General features: G+C 40.0%; 1 protein-coding gene across 1 annotated transcript in view; it reads right to left on the minus strand.

Annotated features, from left to right (window-relative positions):
• Positions 1-11,966, minus strand: part of ABCA13 (ATP binding cassette subfamily A member 13) — a gene marked incomplete at both ends in the record, with an annotated part of 438,366 nt that extends 426,400 nt beyond the window's left edge. The window contains one exon of the mRNA XM_081283275.1: positions 11,898-11,966. Within this exon, the coding sequence (XP_081139401.1) occupies positions 11,898-11,966 (69 nt within the window). The remainder of the gene's footprint in view (positions 1-11,897) is intronic.
• Positions 11,967-14,361: the final 2,395 nt, after the last annotated feature.

Raw genomic sequence — 14,361 nt, forward strand, 5'->3', positions numbered from 1 at the left:
GATAATCTGGTATTCTCACAATAAGCTCAAATGAAGCATGAATCAAACCTAGCAGAGAGTCAATCACCAAATACCAACTACAGTCACAGGTGATCTGGGGCTTCCAAAAATCATATAATCAAAGGCCAAAATTCCCTCCTCCAGAAAACTTTTTAAAAACCTTTATAGTATTTGTATATTGAGAAAAAAGAAATAAACAAACTCTTTTTCTCCCTTTTTCCCTTTTCCTCTTCCTTTCTTCCTTTTCCCTTCTCTCTCCTCCCTCTTCCCTCCTCCCTCCTGCCTCCTCCCTCTCCCTCTCTCTTCCTCTCTTTTGGTTTTCATTAAAAAACAATTGCTTTTCTTTCAATGTTTCTTCCCTCATGGAATCAAAGGAGAAAAGCAAACAGATAATTAAAGCTAAATGTGAACCCTGGAATTAGATGAATATTGGCACAATCTTTCTGGAAGTTAAAGAAACAATAAGTACCCAAGTTGGGAATGTACATTCTCTGACCCAAAGATCCCCCCCCCTTTTTTTTAAGAGAGAGAGAGACAGAGAGAGGGGGAGAGAGAGAGAGAGAATTTTTTAATATTTATTTTTCAGTTTTCGGTGGACACAACATCTTTATTTTATTTTTATGTGGTGCTGAGGATCGAACCCAGCGCCGCGCGCATGCCAGGCAAGTGCACTACTGCTTGAGCCACAACCCCAGCCCCCAAAGATTCTTACTCATTGTATTTTTCATTAGGAAACAATTGAATAAGTATCTAAAAATATTTACAAAGCAGTTATTTATGTTTCCACTGTGGGGGTGGGAGGGGGCGAGGAATACAAACTAAGCATCAGTTATTAGTAAATTAATAAACTGTATTCAGTGAACCCCTGAGCAATTATTTTTATAATGGAGTTAAATACATATTGAATTGCATTTAAAAAAAAAAAATCTCCACTTATTGTGGCCAGAGTTGGGATGTTTGAGCTAGTGGATGTAGGAGGCAAGTATTTTTTCTGCCACAGCTGAGTTCAATGAGAAGATGGAAGATTGTCTGAGAGATGAACATCCAGGGTGCCAAATATTCCATGCACAGGGACACTGTGTGGTCCAAGATGGGACCAGGGAGCAAATGAGGAGGAGAACTGAGAGGATGCTTTCTTCTAAAATTACTGTTCACACTGAATGCAAATCTAACCAAAATACCAATTGGAGTGATTTTTTAAGTCAAAAATGATTCTAAAATCTGATGGATTCATAAATATATTCAAAAGCAAAGACATTTTTGAAGGAAAAAGTTATGAAAAGGTTCTAATTCTAGAAAACATTATAATTTATTATAAAGTATCAATGCTTTAAAAAATGAAATTAGTGCACAAAGTTACATCAATGCCATAGCATGGCAAACCCCAAAATAGATTCTATTGTGATACAAAATATAGGACATAATAATCTATTCAGTACACAGGTGGAAGAGTGATTTAGCAAAGTTGTTGGCAGTTTGGATTTGGAATTTTTAGAAATAGATAAATTAAAATCTTAGAAAAGCTAGAGACTATTGATTACACTAATCAATTACAAGACTATTGATTAAACAAATGGGAATAAAGTAGAATCCCACAGGTTTGAAATTATGAAGTATTATTTTAGGCAAAAGGAATAGATGACCTTATAAGATATAGAAACTAAATCTGAATAAGAAAAAGGACAATAAGTCTGAGAAATACTTGTACTCACCAAGGCTCTAATTATACAATTGTAAAATAACTCAATGGACAATTTAAAATTAATTCTTATACTGATCCCTCAAAATAGAAAATTAAAAAAAAAAAACTTCCTACTCCATGGTATTATACTAAATTTGTAAGCATCGACTACACAGGGCCAAAGAGAATACAACGTTGGACATATGAATTGCTGTCACATGACCATACATCCCTTTGAAAATTAAGCCAGTTCATACACAGCAGGAATCATCCAGATGGACAGTAGGTTGAGCTCCCTTCTGGCTCAGCCATATTACTATTCAGAAATTATTCTACGCTTATGAAAAATATGTTTTGCATTAAGGTCATGCTTAATGTGATGTGGTATATCAAAAGAGTGACATGTTGGGGTAATCAAGACACCCTCAGACACAAGCATGCTCCTGCCACAGAGTGTAAGGCTGGAATCTGGAACTCAGACCATCTGTACCAGTGAATGCTATAGCCATGGATTTCAAGTGTATGGCAAACAATGTCCCAGGCTGTCCTGTGGATGTCACCAGTGGCTCCTGACAATGAATGATGTAGAGACCACCAACTCCACCCCTGGCACGCGAGAGAATGTCCTTGTTCTACGTGATCAGGAGCATTTCACACACTCAAGTCTTCGTCACATAAATTCAGCAAGTGTTTGTTCAGTGCTATCCACTGGAGGGGCAGGAAGGGTGTGAGTTCTCCATCAGGAGTTCTCCTCTTCCTCTCGCGGAGGCCCTGCTGCTCCCCTCCATTGGACCTAGGGAGATCCCTTCCCCTTCTGACCTTTATGCTCCATCTATGAAATTGGAAGTAAGAATTCCTGTAAAATGTCTAGGAAGAAGAAGACAAGGATCCCGGTCTAAATTTCATGGTCATCTGGAAAAGAAAGGATGGACACCACTCAGCTTGGCTGAAGTGGCAGAAGAACAGCTGAAGCAAAGGGAAGACCATACCCTTGGTCCCACCCAGAGCACAGCACACCACTGAGCTTCCACCTTGGGTCTTCTGTAGCAGCCCCTCTGGGAAGCCATCAGCCATGACTCCACAAGTTGGGAAAGGCTACCTCACCTCCTAGCTGTCTGCCCCCATCTCTAAGGAATGGTCATTTTCCAGATAGGAGGGCACCTGTGCACACAGGTTCAGGTAAGCCTCTCCCAGGAGCCCCAGCCTTAAGTCTGAAGGATTATAACAGGAACTTAGACTGACTTTGCTAAAATCCGTGGCTCTGGTGCCCTGTGGGTAGCTGAAAGCAGAATAAAGCTTGGCCTCTCTGCCTTCATATTGCATCAGTCTCCTTTATTAAACTTTGGGTCAAGTCCTCCTCACCTCTACATGTAAGCCTGTTAATCCTCTAAGGGGCAAGTGCTCATCTAAAAATTAGTAATACAAGACTTATTATCCCTAAGTTTACCCAACTTATCTCATCTCTCCCTTCAAGACTGAGACCAAACTGCCAGGGAGAATTGCAGCCTCTGATTTTAGACCCCTAGAGTAGCATCTAGGAGTCTTCAGCCATTGTGCTACACCTTCCAGGAAAAGCAGGAGCAATCATCACATGGAACTGAACTGTTGGCTTTCAGAATCACAGGTCTGACAAACACATATCCTGAGCAACAAGAGGAAATTGCTTCCTTGTGTGATAAAGGACTACTCCAGAACTGTCCCTTTGCACAACCAGAACTGAGAGAATGATCCACCAGATCACAGTTCGACCAAGACTGCTTCATTATGTATACCTCTCACCTGCTACTCCAATTCTTCCTCTATTTAAACCTGTATCTCCTCTCAGCAACTGGAAGATAGGGCTGAGATGCTGAGTCTCACTTTGCCTTCCTAACATAACCATATTGATCAAGGTTGTCTTTCCTTGCTTTCCACCATTACCTTTTCTGCTTGGTTTTTTTAGGGCATGGCCAGACCTGATTAGTTGGTCTCCAGAGTCAGGCTTCTGGCTCAGGATACAGGTAACAGTATGACAGTTGCTAATGAGGCAAGTTTGGATGACTGTGCTCCTGGGAGAAGCCCCAGTGCCTGCCATAGGACAACCACACCTAGCCCCGCGCAGATGGCACCACATGGGTGAACCTTCTGAAGAAGCCAACAGCCAGGCATCAAGGGAAGGAAATATGCTGAGGGGATACAAAGCAGGGAGAGCAGAGGACTCAGAGAGTGGTAGATGTATAGCTGACCTCAAAGCTTTCCTTGAAGGGGCCCCCAGGGTGACAAAGCCAGAGGGCACTTCAATCTTGTTGGTTCCCTAGTAAACAGCCTCAGCCTCCCATAGAGTCTCATAGAAACAAGTCTTGACATTGCTTTTGCCTCTGGTTTCTTGAATTATTGTGAATATGAGTTGCTTTGTTTTGTTTTGAACCTTTCTTGTCATTGAAAAACCCAGGCCTACCTGGACCACGTAAATAACTACAGCAAGGGAATTCTAGGGTGTTTCTAATGAGAACTAGATTCAAAAGTGGGAGGGAACAAGTCTCCTGGGCAAAGAAGATATCTTTGCTTTTTGTGTTTTACAGAAGCAACATAAATCTACCATCCTAAAAAAAAATCTTCCAGTCCTAGTCTTTTGATGATCTTGTCATTTTTCTCTTTAAGATTCTGGTAACAATTTCAGAAAAAGAGCAACATACAGAATTGTGTTTGTTTTGTGTTTTGTTTTTCTTTTTTCTTTTTATCCTGGCAAACAATCCAAAAAGGAAACGGGAAATCAGATGCTTTGTGTGTGTGTGTGTGTGTGTTTTTAACAGTAATTTTTTCATACCTTTAGAAGATCTGGACATTCTTACATTCAGGCTGTGACATAGGACACAAAGGAGGATTACCGCTGAACAAAAAACTCTTAGCCCTTTTCTTTACACAGGAGTTACCTCACTGTTGGTTAAAGCTGTTTTCATGTCTCCTGGTTTATGTAATGACTTGTGCTTAGAGGGAAGGCAGGGGGAAACAAAGCTACAGTTAAAAGGATTAGAAGCAAATGAAGCTCCATCCAAAGTGAAAAGGCACTGTGTGATAATGAATAGGAAAAAGCAAACAAACCCCAAACAGCCCAGCACATGCTAGCCCTCAAGACACAAAAGCATGTTTGCTTTTCAATAATTAGACTTATGCACCACTTGTCTTTGCTCACGGTTCCATGTAAACTGAGACACACCCAAATGACCTATAGTGGCCTTATAGTGACTGGACAGTTTCCTTCCCAGGGTCCAGGGCAGGGTGAATCCTGACAACCAGGCCAGTCTAGGCCAACCCCAAGGACCCCACAGGCTCCGTGTTTCACAACCAATAGAAAGATCATCAACTTTGCCATCTTATCAATCCAAATGGAAGTTGGATGATTGTCTAATTATATTGATAGACTCTCAGGTCAGAGCCTCAGATCATCACAAAGACATGGGCATCTGCAGTAAGATATGCTTCCAGTTAGAGGGAAAGAAGTCAGCCCTAAAGGGACCATGTGGCCTAATCATGGGAAATGGGCAACTTCCACATAACTGCTAGAACATTTACGAACAGTTCAAGTGTTCCCACACTATCCTGAGGAATCCCCATCTTTGTGGGTTTGTGTATGAAGCTCTCCTGGGGTGGTCATCTGCCAGGATGCAGAGCAGAAAGCTCACTGGTCAGCAGGTAACTGTTTAGCAATGTTCCCTAGGTCCAAATTCTGATCAGTCAGCCCATAAACACTATGTTCATTTGCAGCTTCTGGTAAGTATTAGCATGCCAAAGAGAGTGGTACACTTTCAGTGCCATCTGGTATCAAGCAAGGACCAACAGGCTATAATCAATATCACCACCAAGTCCTGTGGTCCATACTGAATGTACCAACAGAAGGATGCAAGCAGGGCCAGGCTGCTGGCCATACCTAAGTCGTGTGGCTCAGGCCCTGCCATGAGAAGAATCTGAAAGCTGACTGAGGCCAACTAAGGTGCAGGCACTTTGATGTGCATCTAGAGTTCAGTTAAGGGTGACTAGCATATGAACACCCCAGAAGCTTACCATGCCCAGAAAATTCAGTGTCATTCTGCCAGTCTGTATACTCAGAGAGACCACAGACATTTAACTAAAAGTTAGAATTCTGCCCTTAAAGGTAGTCCCGGCTGTGCACTTTGAGAAACTATCTGCTGAGAACTAGCAGAAGTCAGAGCCAGGTGGCCACTTAGTCACTCTGAACCCTTGGGCAGCCCATGAAGAATGGCCCAGAAGCTTCAGTTCAGCCTCCCATCCCCCACCTTCACTCCATGCTGGGTGGAGATTTTAAGCTTGTTCTTGGGAAAGCCACATTCTGATGAATATCTTTCTTTCCACCCAAGTGGGTTAAGTACCACGTTTCTCCCTGTGGATGGTGGTACATGAGGTCCAGACTATGCTATTTAAAAGCATGGGTTTGTCAACTGAGGCTGAAGTTTGATTTATATAGATAGGGATGGATTTATACTCATAGGCTGAATTGTCATATCCTAAAACTTACATGTTGAAGTCCTAATCCTCAGCCCCCTAGAATGTGATCTTATTTGGAAATAGGGTCATTGCAGATGTGGTTAGTTAAGATGAGGTCACAGCAGAATAAGGTGAGCCCTAATCCCAAATGACTATGTCATTTTAAAGGAGAAATTTGGAAACAAAAACAAATACAAAGGGAAAATGATGTAAAGAGATGTAGGGTTAACACAGCCATCTATAAATCTAGTCCTCAGAGGAACTAGCCCTGCTGAGACCTTGATTTGGGATCTCCAGTCTCCAGAACTGTGAGACAAATGGTCTATTTCTTAAGTCACTTTGTGGAATTTGTTACAGCAGCCTAAGCAGACTCATACACTCTGGGCAGGAATGAATACATCCCTGCTTCCTCGCAGGGTGATGGTAGAGTCCTCAACTTGGGAAAGTCTCTTTTAATTAGAAATCTCTGACCAACCAGCAGGAGCACAGTACAACTCTAAATGAAAGAATATTGATAAACAAATTTCAGCCACTTCTTTCAGCACCAAAACTCCATACCAGTGACACTTAACTGCTTTTATTCCTAAAACCCACTCATAGGTCATAGTACCTATAACTCCTTTAGCAACACGCCCAACATGAATCTATTTCAATAATTAATATTCAAACATTTTAACTTTTAGGATTCCCCCCCTCCACCTCCCACAAATATAAAGGTATTCTACTATTTTTTTAAAAAATACATACAATTGTAAAAGCTTGTCAGGAACTACCATTCAAGATCATTGGAAATGTTTTTTCCTGAACCTGTCTGTGAGAAAGATCAGGCACTTGACCTTTGACCTACTGATTCCTGCTAATACCCTGAGCAGATCTTATAACAAATCTTATAGCAAACAAAATGATGAGTTATAATTTGTAACTATTTAAAAACACCACCACCAACAACAACAAAATATTACCTCAGGCTACAGCCAGAAGAAATCATAACTAATTTACTAGGGAGTCTTCATATCTATTAATTTTTGCGATTTCAGAAATGTATAGAAATTATGGCTAGTACATTGTTTGCAAAATAAAGTTTTTCTTTAACACTAACTTGGGCTGTTAGCATCTGAATGCAGTGGTTGATGGAAATAGCAAATAAGTGTGAGATTCTTCTGTTTTAGAAAGGGGAAACACACCTCTACCCACACAAAGGTCACAGGTTTGAAGCAGGGGAAGTTCAGAATAAAAGTTTGTTCCTGTACATATTGAAAGAAAGAAAAAACAGCGATTTCCAAAATGATGTTTTGAAGGATTGGATCCTAAGATATATTGCTAGAAGTAAATAATGTAGAATGGGGTTCAGCCTGGTTGTGGTGAGCTTATAGGACTCCTCTAATGATGCAGGGGTAGATGTCAACTTGGCTAGGTGTTGAGTGGAGAAGTTGCTATCACTGAGCTCAGGTAGCCACAAGGGCTTCCATTGAGGCAAGCCAGAATAAAGGGCTCTGTCAGGATACGGTAATTCTCACCCATGTCTAAAACAAAGTACACATGTTACCACCATGGTTGTTTGAGACTGCAGTGTTTGAATGAAGTGTGGGACAGACCTGGGGTATGTTTTACTGGGTTCCATAGTATGGTGTACACAGCAGAAGGTCATTCCCAGTAGAGTTTTGTTATTTCCATCAGACCCTCCTGGCCTATGGTTGGTAGTAAATGGTTTCTCAGACTATGATGTCTTTGTTAGTTGTTCTCTGTCACTATAACAAAATACCTGAGATATTAAACTTATAATGAGAAAAGGTATATTTTGGCTCACAGTTTTGGAGGTTTCAGTCCATCATTAGTTGACCCCACTGCTTTGGGCTGTGGTGTGTAACATATCATAGCGGGAGCATGTGAGGGAGCAAAACTATGTACCTCATCATGAGCCAGGGAAGAAAGAGAGAGAAAGAGAACAGGGTTCAACAATCTTCTTCAAGAACTTACCCCAATTACCTAAAGTCCTCCCTTTAAACCTCATCTCTTAAACTGTCCGCCACTTCCCAATAATACTATTCTGATGACCAAGCCTGTATTAAACTATATCCTGTATTAAACTATGTTACAATTTCTCTCTTCTAGCCCACATCTTCAATAATATTGACCAAATTCAAAAGGCTTTTGTCATCTCTCATTAATGGAGTTAAGTGACAGAGTCCTGTCTAGTTGGGGTAAAGAGGAGGGAGATTAGCAGTCAACAGAGATGAGATTCAGAACAAGAGATAAAGATTTCAATGGATGCAGAAGATGGGAGGTAACAGTGGCCCCACGAAAGGTCACTGCTCCATGACTCGAGGTATGTATTGGGGAACAGTGTCATGCACAGCACACAAGGCTTGGGTTCAGCCACCTCTAGTCACTATCAAAACAGGGATCCCCAAAGACCTCAAAACTAGGAGATTTCTAAAGAGTAGATGCTTGCCTTACAGCATTTTCTTGTTATTAGTTTTTTTTTTTAATTTAGAAGTAAAGAATTTGATTGATTTATAGTTACAATGAAATATAAAAGTAAATATGTAAGTTCATGTGGAAAATTCTGGCTCACAGCCACTGGATACTTGATGAGATTTTTCAGGAACTATCCAGGAAGACTCCCGAGGGCGTCTTCAACTGTCATTGACTTGCCAGAAATGAACATGTCCTGACCTTGACCCAGAAGCCCTGCTCTAGGAAACATATTCAAGAGAACCAGGATTGGTCCTGCCTGCACCAGGATGTGTCCTTCCTGAATCACAACGTCATTCATGACAGTAAGAACTGGAAAGAACTTTCAGGCCCAACATAAGGAAATGTTTCAATAACTGATGAACTATCATACAATAAAACCATTAAATAGAAAGACCATAGAGCAACTTTTGAAGTATTGAACCTCAATGTTAAATGGAAAAAAGACTAAGATTTTAATTATGCAAGGTAATTATAATTATGTAAGGTAATTATATTATCTTACATATGCCTGATGATAAGAAAAGACCACCAATGTAGCAGATGAATTAGTGCAAAGGAATCTTAGATGTTTTTAAAAGAAATTTTCACATAGTTATAGTGCTGTTTGTATAATAAATTAAAATCAAGAGGAAAAATCAGAGTGGCATTAAAGTAATTCTAAAAACATGCTTCTCTATAAACTAATTTTTCCCAACAATAGAATTTTAACACTTTAGATATGAGAAGGTGATGGATATTATTCATTCATTGTACCATTTAATTTTTTTCCTGTTTGAAATTTCCATAATAGAATGTTTTTTAAAGAAATTATAATTCTAAAATAATAAAATAGAAAATGGATACGCTTCCTTCCGCTTACAAATAGTGCCTGGTTCTTATTCACTAAGGAAACATTTATTTGAGGCCATTTGTTCACTTGGTCATATTGGTTGTTCTGTGGTTTATGCCAACACCCATTTCCATAATGTAAAAAAATTCACAGATCATCACTGAAAAACAGAAGGAAGCTATGAAAAGTGGGTCAGTTTAAAGACATTTACCCAGAGGGGCCTGGCCTCAATATTTCCACTGCAATTGATTAAGAGATGCAAACATAATCACAGAGTATACCCGCTGGGCTTCTGCTCTAACCCAATCATGCAAATCAGATATCTACAGCTACCCTCACCTCTCCTGCCCCTCATAATCCCTGGCTCATGTCCCAGAGGTCTGCTACCCTGCCAACCACTATGGCCCAGGAAGAAAACATCCCCCACTCATGCTAATCATCACTGCCAGCACATTGCATGGAGTAACCACTCAATCTTTGCAAAGAAATTCATCTCATAGGAAAGAAAACCCAACCAAGAAATTTGCCTACATAAGTCAACTAGTGAGTGACAGAGCTGGGATGTGCACCCAGTCAGGTGACTCCAAATTCTACACAAATTCTTGGGTTGTTTCTACTCTGTTGCTATTGTAAGCCATGTCATAATAAATAAACTTGTAACAAATACCATTTTCATTGTGTGTGTGAACATCTGTAGACATATTCCCAGAAAAGGGTTTATTAAATGTTTTATTGCATATTTGGTTGATTTTCTCGAAACTGACTCCAATTCCTTGAAGACAGGGCAAACATTTGTACTGTTCACCCAGTAGAGATACAATAAGTCTTTACTGTATTCTATCCTTCCTTTATTCATTTAACAAATATTTATTGAACACTTGCTGTGTTCCAGGTACTCTTCTGTGTACTGGGGAGTGTGCTGGTAAACAAGTTAGAAAAATGTCCCGCTCTCATGGATCTTACAAACTAGTGCAGGATCCAGAGGTAATTAACAAGTAAGTAAATATGTAGTGTATTATAAATGATGAATACTGAAGAGAAAAATAAGATGAAGAAGCATAGGGCATAGGACTTATCATTTTATAAAAGCAGACATCAAATAAATAAATTAGCAAAATATTTCTGATAAGGATATTTCCCTTATACCAATAATAATTATGAAAAATTTTTAAACAAATCAGGTGTCCAATAATAGGGAGTAGATAGTCCAGATACCTGACCTTCACTGAGCTATTGAACTTAATGAGTTGACATATATAAAAAAGAAAGAACGGTGTTTGGGAATCCAGCTTCCCCCTTAGAATGTCCTTTCATGGGAAAATAGGCTTAGTTCCCCAAAACAAACTTCCATGTTTAATATACTGTACTTAAATGGAAAACCACCTATACACGCACCAATGTGCTAACAATTCATCAAAAGTGGAAGTCCCGTTTGTTCATTCCTGACCTTACAATTCTTGTACAATCTAATTTCAATTGAAATCATTCTAATCCTGATACCATATGAAAAGAAAACATCTCCTTTAATATTTGTTCTATTGTGAGAAAGAGAGGAAGGATCTTCTGACTGAGGAGTCAGCAACATGATTAAATTCCATGTCAATTATTGAATTTCTGCAAACAGAAGAATTCATCCGCAGAAAAACCTAATCTGATAAGTGTGAACCTTAAAGTCAAAAATAATACAGAAACAGTATTGCAGAACTACTACTGAAAACGACATCACTAAGTATTAAAGTTTACCTGGTGGCATCAGGTATAAAGGGCAACTAATCATAATAATAAGTGATTGAGTTCTACTTTATTAAAATACAAATCTATGGGACCTTTACGTAAATGTTCACACAAATTTGGTTTGAGTAATTTCATTAATCTCCTTAGGAGAGCCTTGTTGATGTAACTAAAATATAATTCTAAAAAAAAATGTGTAACTTAACACTATAAATAAGACATTAAAAAAAATAATGTCTTATTTAATAATTTTTAATGTCTTATTTATAGTGTTAAGTTCATGTTTCTTGCAAAGCCCTGTTTACACACACTTTGCATGGACTCATGCCTTAGAAACACTGATCTTAATATTTCTATCTATGCATTAAATACATTTGATGCCTTGTAAACCAGATAATTTCCAGTTCATCTTTTATAATAAGTATCCAAAACACCAACTAGAGTTTAAAGTGCATTGTTATATTTGGAGGAAATTTTTTTCAAAATTAGCCCTTTTTTGACAAGATTCTAGTGTCTAAATATTGTGCTGGTCATTAGAATTCAGCTACTTTGTCCCTTAGGGCAAGTTCGGATGTAAAATCATCTGACTTTCCCAAATCCCTTGCAGGGTGAACATTTGCACCTGCCAGGGAAGACATACCTGGTCCCTCTCCAACCCTCACTGGAGCCCTCTGGAGAACCAAGGCAAGCACTCACCGGGTGCCGGAGTCTGCAGAGCCAGTTTTTCCACAGCAGGGCTTGGAACTGGTGCCTCCTGTGCCCCATCCCTGCTGCTCCTTGCTCTTTGGGGAGCTCAGCCTTTTAGGACAGTGTTTCTATCTGCCGGGGCTCAGGCGGAGGCGTGCTGCCTATTAGTCAATTGTAACAAAAGTGAGTGACGCAAGAGAGATTACTGGTGACTGAATAAAGCAGGCATCAAATGTCCCCTCATGCTCTGTGTCTGCCGAGAAATCTTTTCTCTAGCTGTTCTGTTTTGGGGAGGGTTAGATTCCAGAAGTCTGCCTTCTGGGTCCTTCCTGGGTAAAAAAGGATGCAAGCCTACACTTTCCAAAATCCCACACATCTGGTGCACACCGGGAGAAGTGAAGGCCACATTCCCCATTGACCTCTTTTTCCCCTTGATGTTAAGTGGAAGGAATTATTCCTCATCTTTCCTGAAATGTCAGTTATCACACTAATTGACCAAAATATTTCCATTTTGGTGGTCCCACAGCAGAGACTTGGAAAAGAAAAAGATGGAAGCAGTCAGTCTTGCAGAGGTTGTGGGATGGGTGGCTCAAGATCCGTGTTGCTGCTGCACCCTCACTTCTTACTCTGCTCTCATCATTTCCCTCCAGGAGGCTGGGACATGTTTCAGAGTGCAGGGAAAGAAGAACAAGGACAATCTGGAAGGTGCTGGGCGCAGGCATGGCAGGACTCAGCAAGCACATCGGTTGCCTCTGAGCCCTGTATGATTCCTGCACACATGGAACAATGGATGTGGCTGAGTGCTAGTGGCCCCATAGTTCTGGAACCCAGTCCTTCCTGACTTCCTGTGGCTCCCCACTGTGGTCAGAAGGCCCTCAGGCAACCTAACCTTGTGGTCTTCCATTTCATAAAGCATTTTCACAAGCTGCGAATGCTCTATACATGCCTTTTGCAATAGGAAACAGAGATACCCAGGCTTCAGCAAAGGGATTGACTCAATCATTCTGTAAATGTACTTTTTAAAAGAACATCAATTTAATTTTATTTTGATGCTTATTACATAATTTTAGTCAACAAGTCAGAGTAAAGATCATTACTTGGTGAGGTGGCGCCCAGCATACAGAAAGTGGGTTTTTCTGATCCCCTTAGGATACTCTCCCTTGATCCTTGTCTCCTCAAAGGCCTGGTAGGGTCACCTAAGTATTACCACCATGGCTTTCTTAGCAGATAATATGTAGAACACTATACATCACAGGTGGATGTCATGATTTTTTTGAAACAGAACCAATAGGTGATTATAAGGAACTGGCTCACACAGCTATGGAGATGGACAAGTTTCAACATCTGAGGAGTCAGCAAGTTAGAAACACAGGAGAGTCAAGAGTGTAGTTCCTGCCTAAGGACCAGCAGTTTCAAGACCCAGGAGGAGCTGTTGTTTCTGTTTGAGCTTGAAAGTTGATGTCCCAGTGTGCAGACCATCAGAGAGGAGAAGGGTAATTCTTTCTTAAACAGGGGATGGTCAACTTTTTGTTCTCTTTAGGAGTTTGACTGATTGAATGAGACAAATCCCATTGGGGAGGATCACCTGCTATTCTTGGTCTCCCTACATAAATGTCGATCTCATCCAAAACAACCTCATAGAAACTCCCAGATGATATCTGACCTAGTATCTTGGCACCCTGTAGCTTAACCAAGTTGGTACATTAAATTAGCCATTACAAATCTGCCCTTGTCAACTAGGCACCAAATGTATCTCCTTAAACCATACTCAATCTCCAAAGACAATAAATAAAGGTCATGATTCCACCTAACATAATACCAGTATCCTATATACAACTATAAACATAATTTCCCCATGCTCCAAAAAAAGTGAAATCTCTTTGAATAAAATTTACTCTTTTCTTTGATAATCTATAACTTAAGTACTGTCATATAAAAGTTGAAAATACTTAGATACTATGATGTGATTACATCTCATTACATGATAAGGTGAAAGGAGGGAGGAGAAAAATATATTTGCTATTTACACAGACATGCTCACAACAAAATAAGAAAGGAAAATCCTCATTGCTATAGCTAGTCCTGCAACCACAGTTGATATTTGTAGTCGCCTTTTGCTGCTTCCCTATTCCCATTCCCTTCAGCAAACACCTAAAAGACTGTTTGGCTTCTTTACCTGGGGGGTGTGACCCATACCTTCATTCTTGAAGGCCATTAGAGTCCTGTCTGGATTAGTTTGTTATAGTTTTTCACTGACTTATCACAGGCAATGGTAATACTAAGAGTTGCCCTAAGGAAGCACCTGTATTCCAGACATTCTCCTCCTTACCTCCATTGTAGTTTTGTTTCATAGTTACATTATGGTAACTGGACTCATCTTGTCTTGTAGGTCTTAACTATAAATCCATTCAACATTGCAATAGCCCTAAGTTTTTAAATATCTCCCTCTGCATTAAACCAAGGCAGATCTGGT

Source organism: Spermophilus citellus (genome assembly GCF_964194105.1).
Source record: "Spermophilus citellus genome assembly, chromosome: 3".
Classification (NCBI taxonomy): Eukaryota; Metazoa; Chordata; class Mammalia; order Rodentia; family Sciuridae; genus Spermophilus; species Spermophilus citellus.